At 38.4% G+C, this 21,994-nt stretch overlaps 1 protein-coding gene across 4 annotated transcripts in view; it reads left to right on the top strand.

The window, feature by feature from the left end:
* LOC145479417 (uncharacterized) overlaps nt 1-20,353 on the top strand; it is a 27,497-nt gene extending 7,144 nt beyond the window's left edge. For 3 of the 4 annotated variants that reach the window (XM_081457779.1, XM_081457780.1, XM_081457781.1), the window contains 6 exons: nt 14,801-15,013; nt 15,741-15,846; nt 16,462-16,613; nt 17,120-17,566; nt 17,866-18,044; nt 18,528-20,353. In XM_081457779.1, the coding sequence (XP_081313905.1) occupies nt 14,801-15,013; nt 15,741-15,846; nt 16,462-16,613; nt 17,120-17,566; nt 17,866-18,044; nt 18,528-19,065 (1,635 nt within the window). In that variant the 3' untranslated portion in view covers nt 19,066-20,353. The remainder of the gene's footprint in view (nt 1-14,800; nt 15,014-15,740; nt 15,847-16,461; nt 16,614-17,119; nt 17,567-17,865; nt 18,045-18,527) is intronic. The other variant, XM_081457782.1, reaches the window with a different exon arrangement.
* Nucleotides 20,354-21,994: the final 1,641 nt, after the last annotated feature.

A 21,994-nucleotide genomic window follows, 5' to 3' on the forward strand; every position in this document is an offset into this window, starting at 1 on the left:
TAAGAGGTTACGAAGTTTCCGAATCCCTTGCGAGATCACAAACACTTCTCTAAAATAAGTTAAGATGTTTAGAAGAAGTTTTGGAATCCCTTGCGAGATCACAAACACTTCTCTAAAATAAGTTAAGATGTTTAGAAGAAGATTAGGAATCCCTTGCGAGATCACAAACACTTTTCTAAAGTAACTTAAGATGTTACGAAGTTTTGGAATCTCTTGCGACATAACAAAAACACTTCTCTAAAATAAGTTAAGATGTTTAGAAGAAGTTTTGGAATCCCTTCCGAGATCACAAACACTTTTCTAAAGTAAGTTAAGATGTTTAGAAGAAGTTTTGGAATCCCTTGCGAGATCACAAACACTTTTCTAAAGTAAGTAAAGAAGTTACGAAGTTTTGGAATCCCTTGCGAGATCACAAACACTTCTCTAAAATAAGTTAAGATGCTTAGAAGAAGTTTTGGAATCCCTTGCGAGATCACAAACACTTTTCTAAAGTAAGTTAAGAGGTTACGAAGTTTCCGAATCCCTTGCGAGATCACAAACACTTCTCTAAAATAAGTTAAGATGTTTAGAAGAAGTTTTGGAATCCCTTGCGAGATCACAAACACTTTTCTAAAGTAAGTTAAGATGTTACGAAGTTTTGGAATCCCTTGCGAGATCACAAACACTTCTCTAAAATAAGTTAAGATGTTACGAAGTTTTGGAATCCCTTGCGAGATCACAAACACTTTTCTAAAGTAAGTTAGGATGTTTAGAAGAAGTTTTGGAATCCCTTGCGAGATCACAAACACTTTTCTAAAGTAAGTTAGGATGTTTAGAAGACGTTTTGGAATCCCTTGCGAGATCACAAACACTTCTCTAAAGTAAGTTAAGATGTTTAGAAGAAGTTTTGGAATCCCTTGCGAGATCACAAACACTTTTCTGAAGTAAGTTAAGAGGTTACGAAGTTTCCGAATCCCTTGCGAGATCACAAACACTTCTCTAAAATAAGTTAAGATGTTTAGAAGAAGTTTTGGAATCCCTTGCGAGATCACAAACACTTCTCTAAAATAAGTTAAGATGTTTAGAAGAAGATTAGGAATCCCTTGCGAGATCACAAACACTTTTCTAAAGTAACTTAAGATGTTACGAAGTTTTGGAATCTCTTGCGACATAACAAAAACACTTCTCTAAAATAAGTTAAGATGTTTAGAAGAAGTTTTGGAATCCCTTCCGAGATCACAAACACTTTTCTAAAGTAAGTTAAGATGTTTAGAAGAAGTTTTGGAATCCCTTGCGAGATCACAAACACTTTTCTAAAGTAAGTAAAGAAGTTACGAAGTTTTGGAATCCCTTGCGAGATCACAAACACTTCTCTAAAATAAGTTAAGATGCTTAGAAGAAGTTTTGGAATCCCTTGCGAGATCACAAACACTTTTCTAAAGTAAGTTAAGAGGTTACGAAGTTTCCGAATCCCTTGCGAGATCACAAACACTTCTCTAAAATAAGTTAAGATGTTTAGAAGAAGTTTTGGAATCCCTTGCGAGATCACAAACACTTTTCTAAAGTAAGTTAAGATGTTACGAAGTTTTGGAATCCCTTGCGAGATCACAAACACTTCTCTAAAATAAGTTAAGATGTTACGAAGTTTTGGAATCCCTTGCGAGATCACAAACACTTTTCTAAAGTAAGTTAGGATGTTTAGAAGAAGTTTTGGAATCCCTTCCGAGATCACAAACACTTTTCTAAAGTAAGTTAGGATGTTTAGAAGACGTTTTGGAATCCCTTGCGAGATCACAAACACTTTTCTAAAGTAAGTTAAGATGTTACGAACTTTTGGAATCCCTTGCGAGATCACAAACACTTCTCTAAAATAAGTTAAGATGTTTAGAAGAAGTTTTGGAATCCCTTGCGAGATCACAAACACTTTTCTGAAGTAAGTTAAGAGGTTACGAAGTTTCCGAATCCCTTGCGAGATCACAAACACTTCTCTAAAATAAGTTAAGATGTTTAGAAGAAGTTTTGGAATCCCTTGCGAGATCACAAACACTTCTCTAAAATAAGTTAAGATGTTTAGAAGAAGATTAGGAATCCCTTGCGAGATCACAAACACTTTTCTAAAGTAACTTAAGATGTTACGAAGTTTTGGAATCTCTTGCGACATAACAAAAACACTTCTCTAAAATAAGTTAAGATGTTTAGAAGAAGTTTTGGAATCCCTTCCGAGATCACAAACACTTTTCTAAAGTAAGTTAAGATGTTTAGAAGAAGTTTTGGAATCCCTTGCGAGATCACAAACACTTCTCTAAAATAAGTTAAGATGTTTAGAAGAAGTTTTGGAATCCCTTGCGAGATCACAAACACTTTTCTAAAGTAAGTTAGGATGTTTAGAAGACGTTTTGGAATCCCTTGCGAGATCACAAACACTTTTCTAAAGTAAGTTAAGATGTTACGAACTTTTGGAATCCCTTGCGAGATCACAAACACTTCTCTAAAATAAGTTAAGATGTTTAGAAGAAGTTTTGGAATCCCTTGCGAGATCACAAACACTTTTCTGAAGTAAGTTAAGAGGTTACGAAGTTTCCGAATCCCTTGCGAGATCACAAACACTTCTCTAAAATAAGTTAAGATGTTTAGAAGAAGTTTTGGAATCCCTTGCGAGATCACAAACACTTCTCTAAAATAAGTTAAGATGTTTAGAAGAAGATTAGGAATCCCTTGCGAGATCACAAACACTTTTCTAAAGTAACTTAAGATGTTACGAAGTTTTGGAATCTCTTGCGACATAACAAAAACACTTCTCTAAAATAAGTTAAGATGTTTAGAAGAAGTTTTGGAATCCCTTCCGAGATCACAAACACTTTTCTAAAGTAAGTTAAGATGTTTAGAAGAAGTTTTGGAATCCCTTGCGAGATCACAAACACTTTTCTAAAGTAAGTAAAGAAGTTACGAAGTTTTGGAATCCCTTGCGAGATCACAAACACTTCTCTAAAATAAGTTAAGATGCTTAGAAGAAGTTTTGGAATCCCTTGCGAGATCACAAACACTTTTCTAAAGTAAGTTAAAATGGTACGAAGTTTTGGAATCCCTTGCGAGATCACAAACACTTCTCTAAAGTAAGTTAAGATGTTTAGAAGAAGTTTTGGAATCCCTTGCGAGATCACAAACACTTTTCTAAAGTAAGTTAAGATGTTACGAAGTTTTGGAATCCCTTGCGAGATCACAAACACTTCTCTAAAATAAGTTAAGATGTTCAGAAGAAGATTAGGAATCCCTTGTGAGATCACAAACACTTCTCTAAAATAAGTTAAGATGTTACGAAGTTTTGGAATCCCTTGCGAGATCACAAACACTTTTCTAAAGTAAGTTAGGATGTTACGAAGTTTTGGAATCCCTTGCGAGATCACAAACACTTTTCTAAAGTAAGTTAGGATGTTTAGAAGAAGTTTTGGAATCCCTTGCGAGATCACAAACACTTTTCTAAAGTAAGTTAAGATGTTACGAAGTTTTGGAATCCCTTGCGAGATCACAAACACTTTTCTAAAGTAAGTTAGGATGTTTAGAAGAAGTTTTGGAATCCCTTGCGAGATCACAAACACTTTTCTAAAGTAAGTTAAGATGTTACGAAGTTTTGGAATCCCTTGTGAGATCACAAACACTTCTCTAAAATAAGTTAAGATGTTTAGAAGAAGTTTTGGAATCCTTTGCGAGATCACAAACACTTTTCTAAAGTAAGTTAAAATGGTACGAAGTTTTGGAATCCCTTGCGAGATCACAAACACTTCTCTAAAGTAAGTTAAGATGTTTAGAAGAAGTTTTGGAATCCCTTGCGAGATCACAAACACTTTTCTAAAGTAAGTTAAGATGTTACGAAGTTTTGGAATCCCTTGCGAGATCACAAACACTTCTCTAAAATAAGTTAAGATGTTCAGAAGAAGATTAGGAATCCCTTGTGAGATCACAAACACTTCTCTAAAATAAGTTAAGAAGTTTAGAAGAAGTTTTGGAATCCCTTGCGAGATCACAAACACTTTTCTAAAGTAAGTTAAGATGTTACGAAGTTTTGGAATCCCTTGCGAGATCACAAACACTTCTCTAAAATAAGTTAAGATGTTCAGAAGAAGATTAGGAATCCCTTGCGAGATCACAAACACTTCTCTAAAATAAGTTAAGATGTTCAGAAGAAGATTAGGAATCCCTTGCGAGATCACAAACACTTTTCTAAAGTAAGTTAAGATGTTACGAAGTTTTGGAATCCCTTGCGAGATCACAAACACTTCTCTAAAATAAGTTAAGATGTTCAGAAGAAGATTAGGAATCCCTTGTGAGATCACAAACACTTCTCTAAAATAAGTTAAGAAGTTTAGAAGAAGTTTTGGAATCCCTTGCGAGATCACAAACACTTTTCTAAGGTAAGTTAGGATGTTTAGAAGAAGTTTTGGAATCCCTTGCGAGATCACAAACACTTTTCTAAAGTAAGTTAAGATGTTACGAAGTTTTGGAATCCCTTGCGAGATCACAAACACTTCTCTAAAATAAGTTAAGATGTTCAGAAGAAGATTAGGAATCCCTTGTGAGATCACAAACACTTCTCTAAAATAAGTTAAGAAGTTTAGAAGAAGTTTTGGAATCCCTTGCGAGATCACAAACACTTTTCTAAAGTAAGTTAAGATGTTACGAAGTTTTGGAATCCCTTGCGAGATCACAAACACTTCTCTAAAATAAGTTAAGATGTTCAGAAGAAGATTAGGAATCCCTTGCGAGATCACAAACACTTCTCTAAAATAAGTTAAGATGTTCAGAAGAAGATTAGGAATCCCTTGCGAGATCACAAACACTTTTCTAAAGTAAGTTAAGATGTTACGAAGTTTTGGAATCCCTTGCGAGATCACAAACACTTCTCTAAAATAAGTTAAGATGTTCAGAAGAAGATTAGGAATCCCTTGTGAGATCACAAACACTTCTCTAAAATAAGTTAAGAAGTTTAGAAGAAGTTTTGGAATCCCTTGCGAGATCACAAACACTTTTCTAAAGTAAGTTAGGATGTTTAGAAGAAGTTTTGGAATCCCTTGCGAGATCACAAACACTTTTCTAAAGTAAGTTAAGATGTTACGAAGTTTTGGAATCCCTTGCGAGATCACAAACACTTCTCTAAAATAAGTTAAGATGTTTAGAAGAAGTTTTGGAATCCCTTACGAGATCACAAACACTTTTCTAAAGTAAGTTAAGAGGTTACGAAGTTTCGGAATCCCTTGCGAGATCACAAACACTTCTCTAAAATAAGTTAAGATGTTTAGAAGAAGTTTTGGAATCCCTTGTGAGATCACAAACACTTTTCTAAAGTACGTTAAGATGTTACGAAGTTTTGGAATCCCTTGCGAGATCACAAACACTTCTCTAAAATAAGTTAAGATGTTTAGAAGAAGTTTTGGAATCCCTTCCGAGATCACAAACACTTTTCTAAAGTAAGTTAAAATGTTACGAAGTTTTGGAATCCCTTGCGAGGTCACAAACACATCTCTAAATATTAAGTTAGGTTTACATGTTTCAAGCACAGCTTATCTCCCATAAGCTTACTTTATTGCATTTTGAAATCCCTTAAGAGATCGTGAACACTTTTCTCCTAATTAACTGACGTGTTTTCGCCAGTTTGGAAAAGTCTTTTGAGATCAAACACATGTTCATAACCGTGTTGGGACTAAGTGGAAATACCTCTGAATTTCTCGAAAAGATTTGAGGATTCTGGGATCATTTGTGAACATTAACAACAGTTGTCTACAAGTAAAATAAACTTTTGGTGTTTCGAAACCTTCCTTTCAGAGATAACAAATACTTCCGCGGCACAACCTTCCATGTGTTGGAGCCTCCAACGAGATCACTTAAAATTAGCGTACGATGAGCCGTTTCAGAGGTAACTTCATTTTTGTTGTTGGGAGGTTCTGTCACAGGACACTTTCGGTTAGTGAGAAAGCGGTTAACTCACTTCCTGTATACTATTCAGCATGTAGTCTTTAAGCATTGAACAATCACTAAATAGTCCAGTAACGTTTTTTTCTCTATTAATTAACAAAGATATGGTTAGAAGTAGCTAGCTCATTATTTTTTGCAAACCCTTTTCATCGTGCTGTGAACTGGAGCTCGGTAGCCAGTGGTGCGCCTCTCATGGTTCCTACAACACCACGGTTGTCCGAGGCGGCATCAATTCACGATTCCCTAGAGAGACAAAGAATGCACCAAAGAGGCCAGTTCAAACGGAGTCGAAAAATATGGAAAGCTAGAGTCTCTTTTTCTGTTAACGCCTTTTTTTTATAGAACATCACATTGAAATTAACTAAACGCATTGAGACTGATATTACGATCAAAACGTCTTTATTTTAAGGACATTTCGCAATTGGATAAGACTACGTTTCATGAAAATAAAAGATAACAGTTGAGTAGCAAGTTTGAAACTGAGTGTGCTGTCTAGCAAGAACAAAATTTGATCTAGGCAAGTTGTACATGTACTGGCTATAACACGAAAATGATTGATTAAAATATTTAGCAATTTAAAATAGTTATGTGGAAAAGAGCGTATGCGAAGTGTTAGTTTTCCCTCTGAAAATCAACCTGCTGTACAAAAGTCGGACGTGGTGTGTCTATATGGAGATGAATTGATACAAACAAACTTTCAGCTATTAACAAGATGAATTTAAAAAAGAAGGCTCAGCACGTGTTCTAGATTTTTTACACTTGAGAAAACCTTATCTATGTAGCAGAAACGTCGTATGACTGAAAGGCAGTTTTAATTAGATCCAACTTTAAGTCATCGACGTGGAACGACACAGCTATCTTGTGTGCTTTCGCTGGTCTTCCGGTGTCCCCGCGACTCCATGTTGCTTCTTCTAGAACGAGGCTTTTGATAAGAAATAAAAACAGCGATTTATTAACAATTAATAAATTTAAATGTTATCAGATGAACAAAAACGCAAAATAATTCAAACTAGTTTTAAATTGCTTACCACTTTGGCTCCTTGGTTGTGTCCTCGTCCACAAATGGAGCAAGCAACGTCGAAACATCTCTGTTCAATGACGCTCTCACGCGTTGTCGGTCTCGCACTTCAATACATAAACCGTCTCTCGGGTTTTGGGGGTTGCGAAACAGTCTATAGGTTTGGCCAACGACTAGGTCTTTCGAAGGCTTATAGAAACACATTCCCACAGCTCGGACACGTTTTCCTGGTAAGGCGTCTACTTTCTCTTTAATCTCTACCGTTATAAATTTGTCTGTCATGGTTCTACGAGGGTTTCTTGACCGTGGCAGTTGTTGATATCTGACCCAGACAAAAAGCTTCGACTTAAAATAATTTTCTTTTGAAAGTACCTTTTAATGTCAATCAAGATAATCCAGACATATATAAACAACAGCAGTAAAACAAATTCTGTAAAGGAGGTACGTCACGGACAGCGTGTCATCGGAATTATTTGAAAAGTGTGACGTTCACCGATCTATATTTTTTTTCTGCAAGCAAGTTCTCATGGGCTTACGGGGTATAGTGAAGGAAAGCTGGCAAAGTTTTGAATTTTAGACTGTTTTGAAAGTTAATTATGGATTATGAAACGCTGGACTACGAAACGATTACTTCCGTAATTACATGTTGTCTCTGGTTGCGCTGATTGTGATTGTGTGTTACTTCATTAGTGCATGCTTTTTCTATTTTAGAAAAATGCCATTTTGTGTTTTGCCTATCAAAATGATGACTTTAGTTTAAAGTATAGGTTTGCGGGTAATATGACGAGTATGCAAACTGAATTCCTAAGTAATTTCAAGCAAACGAATGAAATAATGACGAAAGTGACAGAAAAAGCACGCATAATCATTTTCCTTTTACTTGACGAGGCACAAAAGTAGAACGCGTGTTCTTTTACCGATTTGACAGCCTTTATGTGTGTACTCGCCTGCTGAGAATTCCATTGACGTTCGCCGCCTATTGTTAATTTAAGCAAAGGCAACAGATCAGCAAGCTAAACCATAACTAAAAAAAAAAACATGCTTCCATGGTTTTCTTTCGTGAGTAGCGCAGCACCACGAAAGCGTGGCACGGAGCCTTCGCTGCACACATATTACCGGAACCCCTCTGTCACCCAGGGTATTTACGTAAAAAGGAAGATATTAAAGAAGACTATGTAACCCTCAGCACAAATTATGTCTGTGAGCCCAAAAGAAGCGAGGGAGCCTGTAGACAGTCTACTGATGCCGCCGTTCTATGATACCAGCCCCCGGTATCATGATATGATTGGTTAAATCGCTGATTGTTGACATCTTAGAGATAAATATTTCACAGATCTTTATTAAATACGGTTGACCTCACACTACTCCTACGGTTAAAGACTTTGCCGTTCTCTTTTAATATTCGGCCTCTTGACCTTTCATTATTTCACAGGTGATTCTAAAGGGTACTTTAAGCTCTGTTATGAGGAGGAATTTTAAGTAGAGTGGAGCCGTCTGACTGTGCTATAGAAAATTTTTTTGAGTTCAAAGGCGTGGTTCCCGGACTTTCCGCTGTTATCTACATGTCGCTTCGCAGAATTCGACACCTCTAACATTTGCTTATAATTTCTTTAGACTCATTTCAGTATTGCAAAATATATTTTAAACTCTCTAAATATTGGCTCTGGAGGGACAAAGTTTGAAATATTCCGTGAACATGTTACTTACTTGGGCATGGGTCGCACTAGAGCGTTTTTTTTTTTTTGGTCGGTCCGAAAAGACCCAAAAATATCGGCATTGTTCATTTTTTGGGGGTTCGTTTTCCGGTCGCACATGAAGCCACACAACAAGGCTAAATTCTTGTGTTAACACTGATAAAACGTTTTTGTAAACAATGATGCTTTCCCGTGAAGGCATACTGCCCATCAATTTTCTTAAATAAACACGCGGTTGACATGTTTAATGAATTTCTGTTTTCTTTGGGCGATTCTGGAAAAATCTGCCTGCCCACCCATACACTACGGCGCCTTTGATCTTTTTGGTCCACTGACAAATTTTTCCAAATTTTGCTTGTAGGGGTCGCATTAGGAAAAACTCCAATTTTGACCCAATTTTTGGTTAGACAAACAGAATTCGCTTTAGTGCGACCCATGCCTTGCACTCAATACTATAACGCCTGGCCTGGCTGAATGATTAGGTCGATTACATCTGTTTGCCGGTACATGTACAGAAAATGTAGCTTCTCAACAGGTCTACTGAATTACCTCATTGATTGATTTGTTGCAGGCTTATGACAAACGGCGGATCTGTCGCGCCCCGATAGCTTCGCTCTCCGAATTATTCTGTTTCGCGCTCGCCAATTTTGTTTTCTGTCCTCGCCGGGAGCCTTTTGGAAGGCTAAAAGATTTTATTCTTCATCTTAACACTTACACAAAACATTGATAGTAATGATTTTAACAATAAAACTGCATTGACGCGCTGCACGAATTATTTTGTGTTGTGGACAATCAGTCAAACGGTGCAAGACGTTATAGTTGCTGTTCCACTAGACTTTTTGCCCACAGGAAAGAAGGTCCTTATCCGAGGGGAGTATGTGTTTTGTGTCTGACCTTTATTCCCACAGTGAAACTCCCCATGGGAAATCACTAGGGTTTCTCTATGGTTTATCTAACCACAAGGGTTGATTAACCAATCGGGTGGAAGGAAATGGTAAAAACAGGAAACCGCGGCACACGCTGGGCAAATTTTTGTGGTGTTGCGCTGTAATTGCGCAAAGTATGGCCAGCATTCGTGGTTAATTTTGATTACTTGATTACTTTCAGTGGCGCATAGTTTTGTACAACGTTTTCTTTTCATTGCAACTTTAGACCAGAATATGCAAACAAGATGCGGCGTTATACAACGGCCGTTTATTCCAGCGAAATCGAGAGCAGAGTTATCAAAATCCAGCACCGGCCGGAAACGCTCCACATCCCTAGTATTTAATGGTAATTGCAGAAGCCTTCTACGCATTCTTCTTTTAAAAAGGAATATTTAGATCGTTGAATCAACCGAAAAAAACGTCTGCAAGTAAACCATACGTTTCGCGGTTAGCGATTTCCTCGAAGAATGAAATTTCCCCGTAAACACTGCCAGGTCAAAAGTTGACCTCGGGTATCCATTTGGATTGTTTGCAATGTAACCAGAAAATATGACCTGACCGGAAACCCAAGCTGATCCCATTGGGAAACCTCGGGCAAAAGGTGTGTACCGCAACCAACAAAAGGTTTGATCTTTGACACCTTGACGCCTTTAGAAAATAGATTCAGTGGATATTGTCGTGCGCTGAAGGAGATGCTTTTAGCAACAAAACACTCGTCCTCATATTACCTGAATTTTGTCATTGCTGCGTCAGAAGATTTGTCAAATTTGGAAAATTTGGGTTTCGGAATAAAAGAACATCAAAATGCAAGCGCAGGCGGCATGTCAAAGACAGCTAAAGCGCTGCTGATGCGAAGGATGGGGTTTGTTATCAGTAGGGGAAAAATAAGTAAAAAATCAAAGGAGAACTTTGAAGAAGTCGTATATACATTCCTTAGAAAATGGAGAGCTCTGCTTCTACCAGCTACTATATGCTATTTACATTTCTAGTATAATTAGTTTTTTGATATTTCCGACCACTCGTTGAGCCGGTTAAACAAGATGTTATGTAACGTCAAGAGGCTGTCATTTGTTACTGGATATCAATGCGACCCCTCTTTGCCATAAACTGGTGGACGTATAAAATAGCGCCTTGAGAAAAACGTCAAAAGAAACCGAAGTGCTAACTCGGAGCACTTATGAAAATCAAACAAACATGATTTTTTTAGCCATTAAACTGTCAAATAAACCAATGCATGTTTTAAAATGTTGGATCGAAACAGTCGCTATTAACGTACTGCCAAAAGCAGACGCGCCCGATTATAATTTATCTACAATGTCCATATAACCAAAACTTTTTCGAGTTTAATACATTGTCTCAATCTCGGCATGCCATGTCCCAGAATTCTCAAAAAGATCTTGAAAAGTATTCCTTGTCATTCGGAGCTGCCTTCTGAAGAATTCACCTGGGATAGTACGGTCAAGATGCAACGCTTTCAAAATTTAAAAAACCGCAGTTTCTTTTCCCACGACTTGCTGATTTCTTCCCAAACAGCCTAAGGTTACCTGCCATCAGGCTTTTTTTTTCGTGTTTTTATTTTTGCTGTAAAAAGAACGCCTGATCGCAGGTTATGCCTAGTGCGATCCTTACTTAGTGTAAAAAAAAGTCTGTTATTAGGTGTCGGCAAGGCCAAATTAAGACCGGAACCCAAGCCGACTTATATGTTTTATAAACATTTGCAAGACTTTTACAGCTACAATAATTCAAAATTTGGCCATTTTTAAGCGCCCTTCGTTTGTACTGGTATGAAAGCTAACCCGGTATCATGTTAATCAAACATTCTTCAGTTATTTCGTATTTAGAGAAGAAGTGACCTGAGAGAGTTTTTTTTCCAAGTTAAGGTCATCCTATCTGGTCATCGGTGTGCAACGATATTTTCGCGCCAATGTTAAATAAATTAATTTTCAACCCGTGCGTGCTGGCAGAACAAGAGTACTTCTCGCAGTTGCCCTTGTTCCGCTTCGAGAAGGAGTAGACTTATGGCAAGCCTGAAAAAAAGAACTGTTATTCTGTGGTCACGTGCCGCTCAAGAAACGCGATAAAATCTCGCTGCTTTGCATCGCGATGTAGTTCTTTCGGGATTTGCGCCAAAATTGGGAAAAAATACAAAAGCCAAAAAATTGCATCGTTTGCTACCCTTGAAATCCAAGCTACCTTTTTCTTAAAACAAGCTTTGTAAATGTAGAAACAACGGAATATTAAGCTACGTATAAAATCTTGTTTCTCTCCCTGCTTGGGACGCGTTCAAACCAAACTCATACAAATAAAATATATATATGCGCGCGCTATTAAGCTAAGACTAACCTGATTGGAAATCATAGAAATGAAGCACGAAAGTCGCTCAGAGAATTCCACCCTTCAGACTTCAAGACGAAAATTTTGTAGCAAAACATCAGGAACACCCAAGGGAACGGTGGAATATTTTTTCGGAAGAATTGTAAAATCAAAGGAAACGACAGCTCATAAGTTCAGCTAATAAGATTTCGTTCTCTTAAAGTTTGTGCCACATTACCATTATTCTAAAAAATCCGAGCAGAACGAACTGTTCCGTTTTCCATAAATATAGCAGTATCATAAATATAACAGTATCAATAGCTTAAAAACGATATAGCGAAAAACAAAACAACTACAATCCGCGACTTTTGCTTAAATGTCCCGGTCTGTCTGTCTGTCTGTCTGTCTGTCTGTCGATGTATTGTAAGCACACACTCAAGATGAACTGTTCGCGATATGATGAGAATACTTGTGTCTAGAATTTGATTTAAATTTAAATACTCAGTGTATATAAGCTTACTAGTTGCACTAGTAAACATGCTGCATCAAAAGTAGACGGCGCGCATAAGCATTTGTCAAAGACGACATTATTCCCGGTACTATTGCAAAGACATAAAACAGCATGCAAGACTGGCATACCTCAATAAATGGTCTTTAGCTGCCGTAGCGTCACACAAACCGATTCTGACGATTGCTGAAACAAAATTGTAAACATCTAAATAAGTAAATCAAGAATTTTCGAAATGTGTTAAACAACAAAGAAGATCTGGTTGTCTAAACGGAAAGCGCACCAAGAAGATAATGCGCATAAAATTAATTGTTATCCAACTTGGTCGGAACAATAACGGCAAATACAGAATAGTAGAGTGGGTCTAAAACTACACAGCTAACAGACAAGAGAAAGCACAAGAAACTTACCTTGTTGAAATAAAATCAACTCTCTTATTGAGTTCCCGACTCTGTAGAGCGCTGTAACCAAAAGCTTTTGCTGGGACGTGACCGCGCCTGCAGTAGCAACGTTTTCGCTTTCCAAGTTGACAGCTCAACTGTCACACAGGGGTTATATAACAGCTGTGTAATATGACGCAGCGCATGCCTGGATAGACGAATCGTAAGTGACCATATCACTAGGCGGCACCCTGAGTCCATTCTTCGCGCGAAATGCCTTCGGTTTTTGCATGCTAATTTCCCGGGGCTAATTTTCCAGAGTGGCGGCTGGTAATGGAGCTAGTCTGCCAGGGAAAACCTCACATTAAAATTTACCAGCTAGATTCATGCCAAAAATGCGCATTTTCCAGCTAGGATAAGCTTCCGAGTTTAAACCAGTAAGCAAGCAATTTGTTTTGAAGCGGGCTTCCCAGCAAATTCCATGCCAATGCTTAAGAATCCCAGCCAGCGCACTAAGCCCTGCGGAGCGAATATTTTGTATATCGGCTCCGGTGAGCACTCCTGATGGCGCTTACCATTTGCAATTCGATTTCTCGTAATTGTTTTCGGCTGATGAGAGACTGGAAACTGGAAAATTTACCAAATGGTAAGGAAATTTTCGCCGTTCCGTTCCGAACGGAAAAAGAGGACTACCTCTGAAGGTAGTCTACAATTTCCGAACGGATTTTCCGGAAAACTACTGTTCCATTTGACTTTCAATCCAAATTTACGGATTTTTTTGCTAAATGGTAAGCACCGATTATATAAAAGCAATAGACCACAAGTTTCTATGGTTTAGAGGCATGATAAACCACTTGGGATGTTGGCAGAACACTCGAAGAATTCGTAAATCACTCGCCAGCGGCTCGTGATTTATTATGGGTTATTGTCCAAGTGTGAGGTCAAGATGGCTGGATATTGGCCAAGTTCTTTTTTTGCGTGTTTATGGACCGAGACGGAGTCGAGGTCCATAAACTCGCAAAAAAAGAACGAGGCCAATATCAAGCCATTTTGACCGAACAAGCTTGGTCAATTAATTATTTATTATATGGCTTTCGGGGAAATTTTTCTTGCGGGGCACGGCGGGTAGTCACGAGCGGGCAAGATAGCTCTATCTTGCCCGCTCGGGTAGCCAATCACAGCGCAGGATTTGACAACCTCGTTCCCAGGGTCTTTTCCCTGGTTTGGGGGGGGGGGGGGGGGGAGGCCTCCAAGCCAGGGAAAAGACCCTGGGAACGAGGTTGAGGATTTGATACATCTTGCCGGCTCACGGAGCTAGCCATACAATAAGAATTCTTCTCGTGTTCTTCCAACGTCCCGCGTGGTTTATCAGCCTATAAACCATAAAAAACTTGTGGTCTATTGTTTAGAAATATCTGCGATACTACGCGCGCTCCCATTGGTCGATAGGTGTGTTTGGTGATGAGAGTAAGTAAACAGGGCTGTGACGTTTTAGATTCGGGCGTATTTTTTTAGAAATAGTTTAAAAGCAGGCTAGAGCAATACATTTTTTTTGTTTGACCAGATCTCTTGTAGATCCTACGTTGGCAGCGTCTATCGTATGCGGTCCCTTGCAGTTTCTGGTTTTTCAATTTTAAAGTATTGTAAAGCGCCATGGACAATTAGTGGAAAATGGCGCTATATAAATGTATATTTATTTATTTATTTATTTATTTATTTATTAAAGTAATAGAGTACTTTTCCATGTTTACATAGCCTCATTTAAACGGATACCGAGAATTCGAGACAGCTTACTGTTTCGAATTCGCCCAGCCCCATACTCCCCCCCCCCCCCCTCCCAGGTCACGAATCAATACCGGAAAACAATAGAATTACCTCCTGCCATAGACATTTTGTGGAAGGAACGCAGCGTACCTGTATGTGTTAATGTTCGACAACCCTCAGATTTGACGATCTATAAACTGCGCGTTTGCTGTGTGACTTTAAAAGTTAACTATAAACTCGTTTCTCTTTAGATATTCATGGAGAACTTCACCGCGGGATATTCTCATCCATCCAATCTCTTGCCACATGACGATATTGACAACAACAAGAACTACAACAATAGCAGCTGCAACAACAACAACAACAACGAGATGAAAGGAGTGACAAAATCTCTTTTAACCGATGCGTTTTTTCAAAACGTTCTGGGATTTAGGGGAACAGTGGTTTCGTGGCAAACTTTTGAGGTAAGTGAGCTTTTAATGGGTCAATATTCCAGAAAGCCAATTCTCCTGCAGTCTTTTAATCTCAAATTCAAAAGTATGAAAGCATTCAGACTAGTTTACATAAAGGGCAAAGCTAAGCGTAATTAGAAGGTCGATGTTAGTCTTGCGCACGAGCAGGGCATGCATCATCAGTGGCCTCCGAACGGTCAGAGAGTTGGATTTGAGCCAAATCAAAGGGTTTTACCTTTGTGTCATTTTCAAAGATAACTGCACTCTGCTCTACACCCGCTTAAAGGAGCTCAGTCACGGTATCTTGAATTGTTTTCCCAAGTACAAAATTTCTTTTAATTGAAGGAAACCTGCATGAAAATAATAGTTAACTATAATAGGAAAACACCTAAAAGATAATAATAATAATAATAATAATAATAATAATAATAATAATAATAATAATAATAATAATAATAAACCATAAAGGAACAAGGCTGCACGGTTAAAGATGGGGAAGACTAACACGGATTACAACGGACGAATTTTAAAAATTTATGTCAAACTTTTCAAGTGCACAAACCCGTGACGCACGTAGCTCCTTTATAACATGCTAGGAGACCTCAGCAGACTAGTCACTAACTACACAACTGATGGTTATAGACAGACACAGTTAATGTAGAGAATTAATGATTTAACAACAAGAGACATTTTAAGACTGCGCATGTATCATGGCATGTTTTCTTCTCATCATGGCCAGATACCTTTACAGAAGATTGGCCTAACAGCAACATGTAAGGCGGCACAGAATGATGAACGAATTATCGGCCTCAGAGGTTTTGAAATCAAATACACACCAAGCTGCGGTAAGACTTCTCCCTGTCCGTTGCCTTTACCTTGTCCTGTATATTGAATCATCTTTGTTTTGAAAGCTTGGGAGACTGAATGAACTGGAACTCTCAGTTTCTCCATATTTATAAGGAATCTATGATAAGTTCCGGTTGTGTTAGTCATTATTAAATGTAAAACATTGATGCTTTGGTTTTGTCTAACTACGCTATGCGATTGGCTTAAAAAACTCACCGCGGCCACTTTGACATCCAATCATAATTAAAACCAAAACCAATCGTAACTGGTTCCCACTCGTTTTCACGTGCATTTCGTCGGCTACATGTATTTGTTTGGAGTTTGATTGGTTCAAAGGGTTGTTTGTGTCCTTTGTAATTGGCCAGAGTAATTAAACTGATTTTGGTTTTACGACAGTCAAAGAGCCAGTTACGATTGGTTTTGGTTTTAATTCTCATTGGATGCCAAAGGCGTAGTTAGGCAAAACCAAAGCAAGAATGTTTTACACTTAACAGGCCACATGCCCAAGCACGTGATCAGAATGGATTTGCCAGGTGTTCTCTCCTATAGTGTCGATGAAGTTCCAACAAGGTCTTTTACGGTATTATTTTATTGTTTCACTGTCAACATTACAGGAGAGCCTGCAACCAAAACACTGCGCGTGGTGGCGAAGTGTAAACCGCTGGCCGACAGGTTCGTTGACATCTTTGGAGACTGGATCAAACAACAAACCGGAGATGTTCGCCAATACGCCGAGATGTTCCGACATGTGTCATACTTCAGGCTAGTTGTACTTGCCTTTTTATGAATTGACGTTGTCGTACTGAGTGTCTAGAAGGGGGTGCTGGAATCAAAGTTATCAGCTAAGTTTTAAGCGATTTCTCAGCTGTCAGTTAAAAAAGTTCCGCCACTTCTCAGCTCTCAGTAGATCTCAGCAATCACTTTAAAAAAACGTCATTTCTGAGATCACAGTTACAATTTTTGTCAATTTCCGGCTATCACACCATTCAGGCTCTCTGTGCTTTCCTGAACTAAGCTGGTCTTGATGCAACAACATTGAATTAAAAATACTTTTAGTTGTAAAAAAAATCTAGAAAGAAAGAAACCCAGTCTTCAATAAACGACATTCAGTTCAGCCTACAACAGTTGCGATAGTATAAGAGTATAAGAATTATAAGCAGTTGTGGAAAAAGTGCCCTGGGGGACAAGCTTGACAAGATCAGGGTCATTGGTCTCTAACAAGCTACGCTTGTCTGAATCTACAGGACATTTTCTTTTAACAATTTTAGGAAGTCGGATGTGAGAGAGCTAAAAGTGATGAAAACACGTGACCAAAGATTTACGGACATTGCACCAAAAGTTTACCACACCATCTGCATTCCTTCTAAGGTATGTGTTATTCATTTTGCTACAAGAGTCGCAATTGTAGCCGGGAAATCCTGGGATGTGGGAAACGAGTGCTCATGGCGGAGAATACTGCAAATTGTCCGCAGAAGTGATTGCCGCTTTCGATTGTTCTTTTATCGCCACGGGTTGATGAAAGTCTGTAATTGCTTGTTTTCTGGCCTCTTCAGTGCCCATTTGTTTCTTCAATTGCTTGTTTACTTGCTTCTTTCCCCACTTATTTCCTTTCTTTCACAGGAGGTTTTTGTTATAGTTATGGAGGAGCTTACAGGTCATGTGACACACTTCAACACCATTGATAATGCGCCAGAGGTCTGGGACCAAGATGATATAAAGGTAAATCTATCGCGTAACTTTTTCAAAAGAAGGTATCACTGGCTTGCTTTGGAAATGGAAGGGAGATTTGGTAATTCTCTTCAGCGTTTAATTAATAACTGAAGAAAAACCTACTTTCGCAGGCTATTTTAGGTTTAGCCACCTAAAAAAATCAACAAAATCCCGTGGCTTCCCTAACTGCTAAACTACGGGGCGAATTTTTATGTGCCTTTGAATGACGTCTGATTAAACCGTCACTCTATATAGTCATGTATTTTTTTTTAGTGGTGTGACTCTGTGTTGTATTTTGATTTTAACAGGTTATATTGCGAGATATTGCCCGTTTTCACAGTATCTACCTTGATGACGTAGCTCGCCTCTTATCAGAGCCGTGGATGTGTGTGTACAGCGGCAATGTTATGAAGGCACTCTCGGGATTTTGGCGCGCGCTTTTGCATCAGAATCAGGCGTCATTTCCTGATCTTTGGACAACGGCAAGGTATTAAACTGCGACATGACGCTTTAATAATAATAATAATGATAATGACAATGACAACGACAATGACAATGACAATGACAATGACAATGACAATGACAATGATAATGATAATGATAATGATAATGATAATGATAATGATAATAATAATTAAAAAGCCTGTTACCTAGTAATTTAATAACTTTCTCAGCTGATCCAAATCACGGTTTACTGTCTTATTAAAATCAGCACCATATCGTGACTGCTGCTTAGCCCCTTGATAATTATGCTCTCGGGTAATTATAATCTATCTTGGCGAAAACTTACGAAGAAATTTGTGTTGTATGTTGTATTCTGGGTTAGTACTGGCCTTTGTTTTCAATATGGCTGACTTTTCACCACTTTTTTCCAAAAGAGCACGGGAAGGGGCATTTTCAATACGCTGGGCAGCTGAATAACCATAACATGTATAATGTAATTTGTGACGTCTGTCATTTTCTTTTTTAGGACGAGACTTTTGAACAGCTTTATTGACAACCTAGATCACGTGTGGCAAGTAATCGAATCTTTTCCACGGACTCTAGTTCACTACGACTTCACTCCAAGAAACGTTTGTATCCGCAAGCGAGAGATAACTATGAATGATAAACAAAGCGAATTCATCACAGAAAGCAAATTACGCCGAGTGTCCTGTGTGTACGATTGGGAAATGGCGACAATTCATGCGCCTCAACATGACGTGGTTGAATTTCTTGCATTTGTGCTTCCTGCCAAAAGTGACGTCACGACCCGTACGAACTTTGTCCGGTTTTATCAGGAACAACTGGAAAAATTCAGCGGCAGAAATTTCGACTCTGAACAGTTCATGGAAGTCTTTAACGCTGTCTGTTGTGTTTATGCTTTGCATCAATTGTCTTTAAAGACCATCACACACTCGGTTACACGACTACCGTACTTTGAGAGAGCTGTGCAATCACACATGGGGTTTTTGGAGGACTTGGAAGCAATGGGCCGGCTTGAGTTCCTTAATGTTGAGCCCCCTTAACGACTGCTTCCTTGCATTTAAAAGAAATCAAACACCATTAAGTCATTTAAACTAGTGTAGACTATATAATTACAAAATGAACATTTTGTATCAAATAACGAAAACTTTTGCAGAAAGCTATTATTGGAGGAACAATAGGAAGGAAGTCAGAGGAACAATTCAGCACTCGTTCTAAACAAACTCTGTATAATTTCTCTGTGCGTTCCCACGCAACGACAACAGCAACAATTCACGTCTTTCTTTGTTTACCGGTATATGGGTTATGTTGTTAGATTTAAATAGCTGTGACGGAACCGGAAAGCTGGGAAGTGGCCGATATTTCAACCCACAGAAATTATAATTGAGCACTTTTGTTCATATCCTCTCTAATATTCCACCTCCCTCTTGCAAAGAAAAACGAACCGTTGCATGTAAATAAGTTAATTTATAAGGCAAACCACGTTTACAAGATTCGACGAAGCAGTTTCTTCTTTTCTTGTAGTTCACCTTTTTCATGTAAACTCAGTTTAATTTTTAATGTTAAAGCATTGATTGACCCAAATTTGCCTAGTTCCTATAGCAAGCACGATTATGCAGTCCCTTCATGACTAATTTTTACCGCCAGCTACAGCCGGCCGGTGCGGGTTGTTCGAAAGCCGGTCAACGCTAAACAAAGGTTAAAAGTAGACCTGAGCATTACTTTCTCTATTATAAAAGATGTTTTTCACTGCGTATGTTTTGTATAGGTTGAGATTCAAACGCAAAACAGAGGGAATGATCAACGTAAATAGACCGCCAACCTCACCGAAGAGTTACAAAACTGAACTGAAAACTCTCGCTAATCCTGGGTGAACAACCCGGTCCCGGCGCAGTAGACTCGTTTCTTAAAGGGAAACAATGGTTATTGTTTGCTGGGTTGGGAAAACTGGCATCATGACGTCATCCTTGCATAGTTAGAGAAAAGACTTTACTCTTCTCAATCTGTAACCAAACTGGCATATAATTCATAATAGGCCACCCGTATATAGTCGCCCTGTAGCGACTATATGTGTCCTACCATGAAGTTCTGCCACCAAACTAGTCCAGTTCTGGTCCTCTCTCTGTTACGCACGGCTACGCAAAAACCAAAAAAGAAGAGGGGAAAAAAAAAACAGAAAAATAGATGCAAATTTTTCTCAGCTTCTGTCATTGTAATTGTTAATTAGTTACTTATTTTAAATTGAAATTTAGTTGTTACTTCTATTCCTAACGGTCACTTCTGAAGAAGTAAGTTGAAACTTACGAAACGTCAAGTAAATGAACTTTGTTTTTTAACATGCGTTTTACTGTCATGTTTATCACCGCAGTAGAGACCGAGGCTCCGCAGTGTGAGACTGGTGCCTAGTATTACCCAGAACCCATAAAGCGCTTGTCATATATATCGCCCTGTGTGGACACCGCGGAAATACGTTTTTTGGGGCGCGATACTGTATTTTGCTGGTCAGCGGTACACCTTAACAAAACTACAAAATGCCTGCAACTTTTACATTGTTTTCGCAGCGAGTCTTGTCGACAGTCAAACAGATACAAAACTTAGAGCGCACACTGTAAACTTAGCTTTTAAACTCCGCTCATTTGTTGGATAGTTCTCAGTTAATATTATATATTATGCCAAAGCCAAACTGAACTTGCACACGGTGTGAAATTGTTGTTGTTTCGTGAGAGTTCATGCTCGCAAGCGGCGAGCCAGTGGCAATTTACGTTACGATGTGCGCTAAGGCTAAAACTAGGCAGCTTTTGTGTTGCTGTAGCGGTGTTCTGAAGACATCAACTTCTCAAGTTTGTTGAATTGATGGGCTTGAACCGTATGAATCGGTATGTCAAAGGCATTTCGATCAAATTCGTCGGGAAGACATGCTCGTGTTCGTCCACTTGTTCGATTGGGGGCACTCACGTAAGTAATCACGGTCATCCTGTCCTCACTCGGCATCACCGAATTATAGACCAAGTTGGCCGAAATCGAAGCAGTGTTTCGTATAAATCTTGGACACGTTGGTGTAACAAGTGTAGGACTGAGTCCCCAAAAGGGTTCAAAATCTGGCCTCAACTCGAGGAAGAATTCACCGAGGTATGTTTTCTCATAAAATATCCAATTTTAATTATACTGTACTTCAGGAAGCTTGAGGCTGGCGAAAATAAAATTTTAAATTTTCATGTTTATTATTGTTTCTTTGTTTCTTGTCATAATTTCGAATTGTTGCAGTTCTGTATTTTGCTTTTAGCGCCTCTAAAGTGTGAAAATTATTTTTAACTAGTTGCATAGCTGTTAGAGTTTAGAAAAAAAAGCTATTTAGCTATTAGAAAAAACCACAAGAAGTACATGACATCTGATTATCTTTAGATGGCAGAAGACATGGAATACAAAGCTGTTAAAAGTGTAATTAAAAATACATGCATACAAGACAATAAAATTACATAAAATCTGGGTAATAACAACTTTCAGTTAAAACTCAATAAATGAATTTCATTTTTAGTTATAAATAGGCTATCCCCCCTGTATTCACACAACAATCTTCTGATTATAAGGCCACCCAGATAATTTCTGACCACATTACCTTAGAGCCTGAGACTCTATAACTTTGTAACATTAATATTTGTTTACATATTACTATTATCTGGATTTCCCAATAGAAAACTTCTTCTATTGTACATTTTTTTCTATTTTGGCTCAGCAAAAATCCTTTTAGATACTGTCCATGGATGATTTCCACAACATCAATGCTGTAAAAACACGAACTGAGAGAACACTGACCAATGCTCTCCATATGGCAACTCCTCTCCTGAACATTCAGCCATCTGTTGATGGTGGGGAGAGGCAGGGGGCGGGAGCCCGGGAGAATAGGGGGTAGGAATCCGGAGAGAAATGCAAAATGCTAATTTGTGTCATTCATTAAGGCTTCAAATACTTTCA

This window comes from Orbicella franksi, chromosome 2, assembly GCF_964199315.1.
Source record: "Orbicella franksi chromosome 2, jaOrbFran1.1, whole genome shotgun sequence".
NCBI classification, from domain to species: domain Eukaryota; kingdom Metazoa; phylum Cnidaria; class Anthozoa; order Scleractinia; family Merulinidae; genus Orbicella; species Orbicella franksi.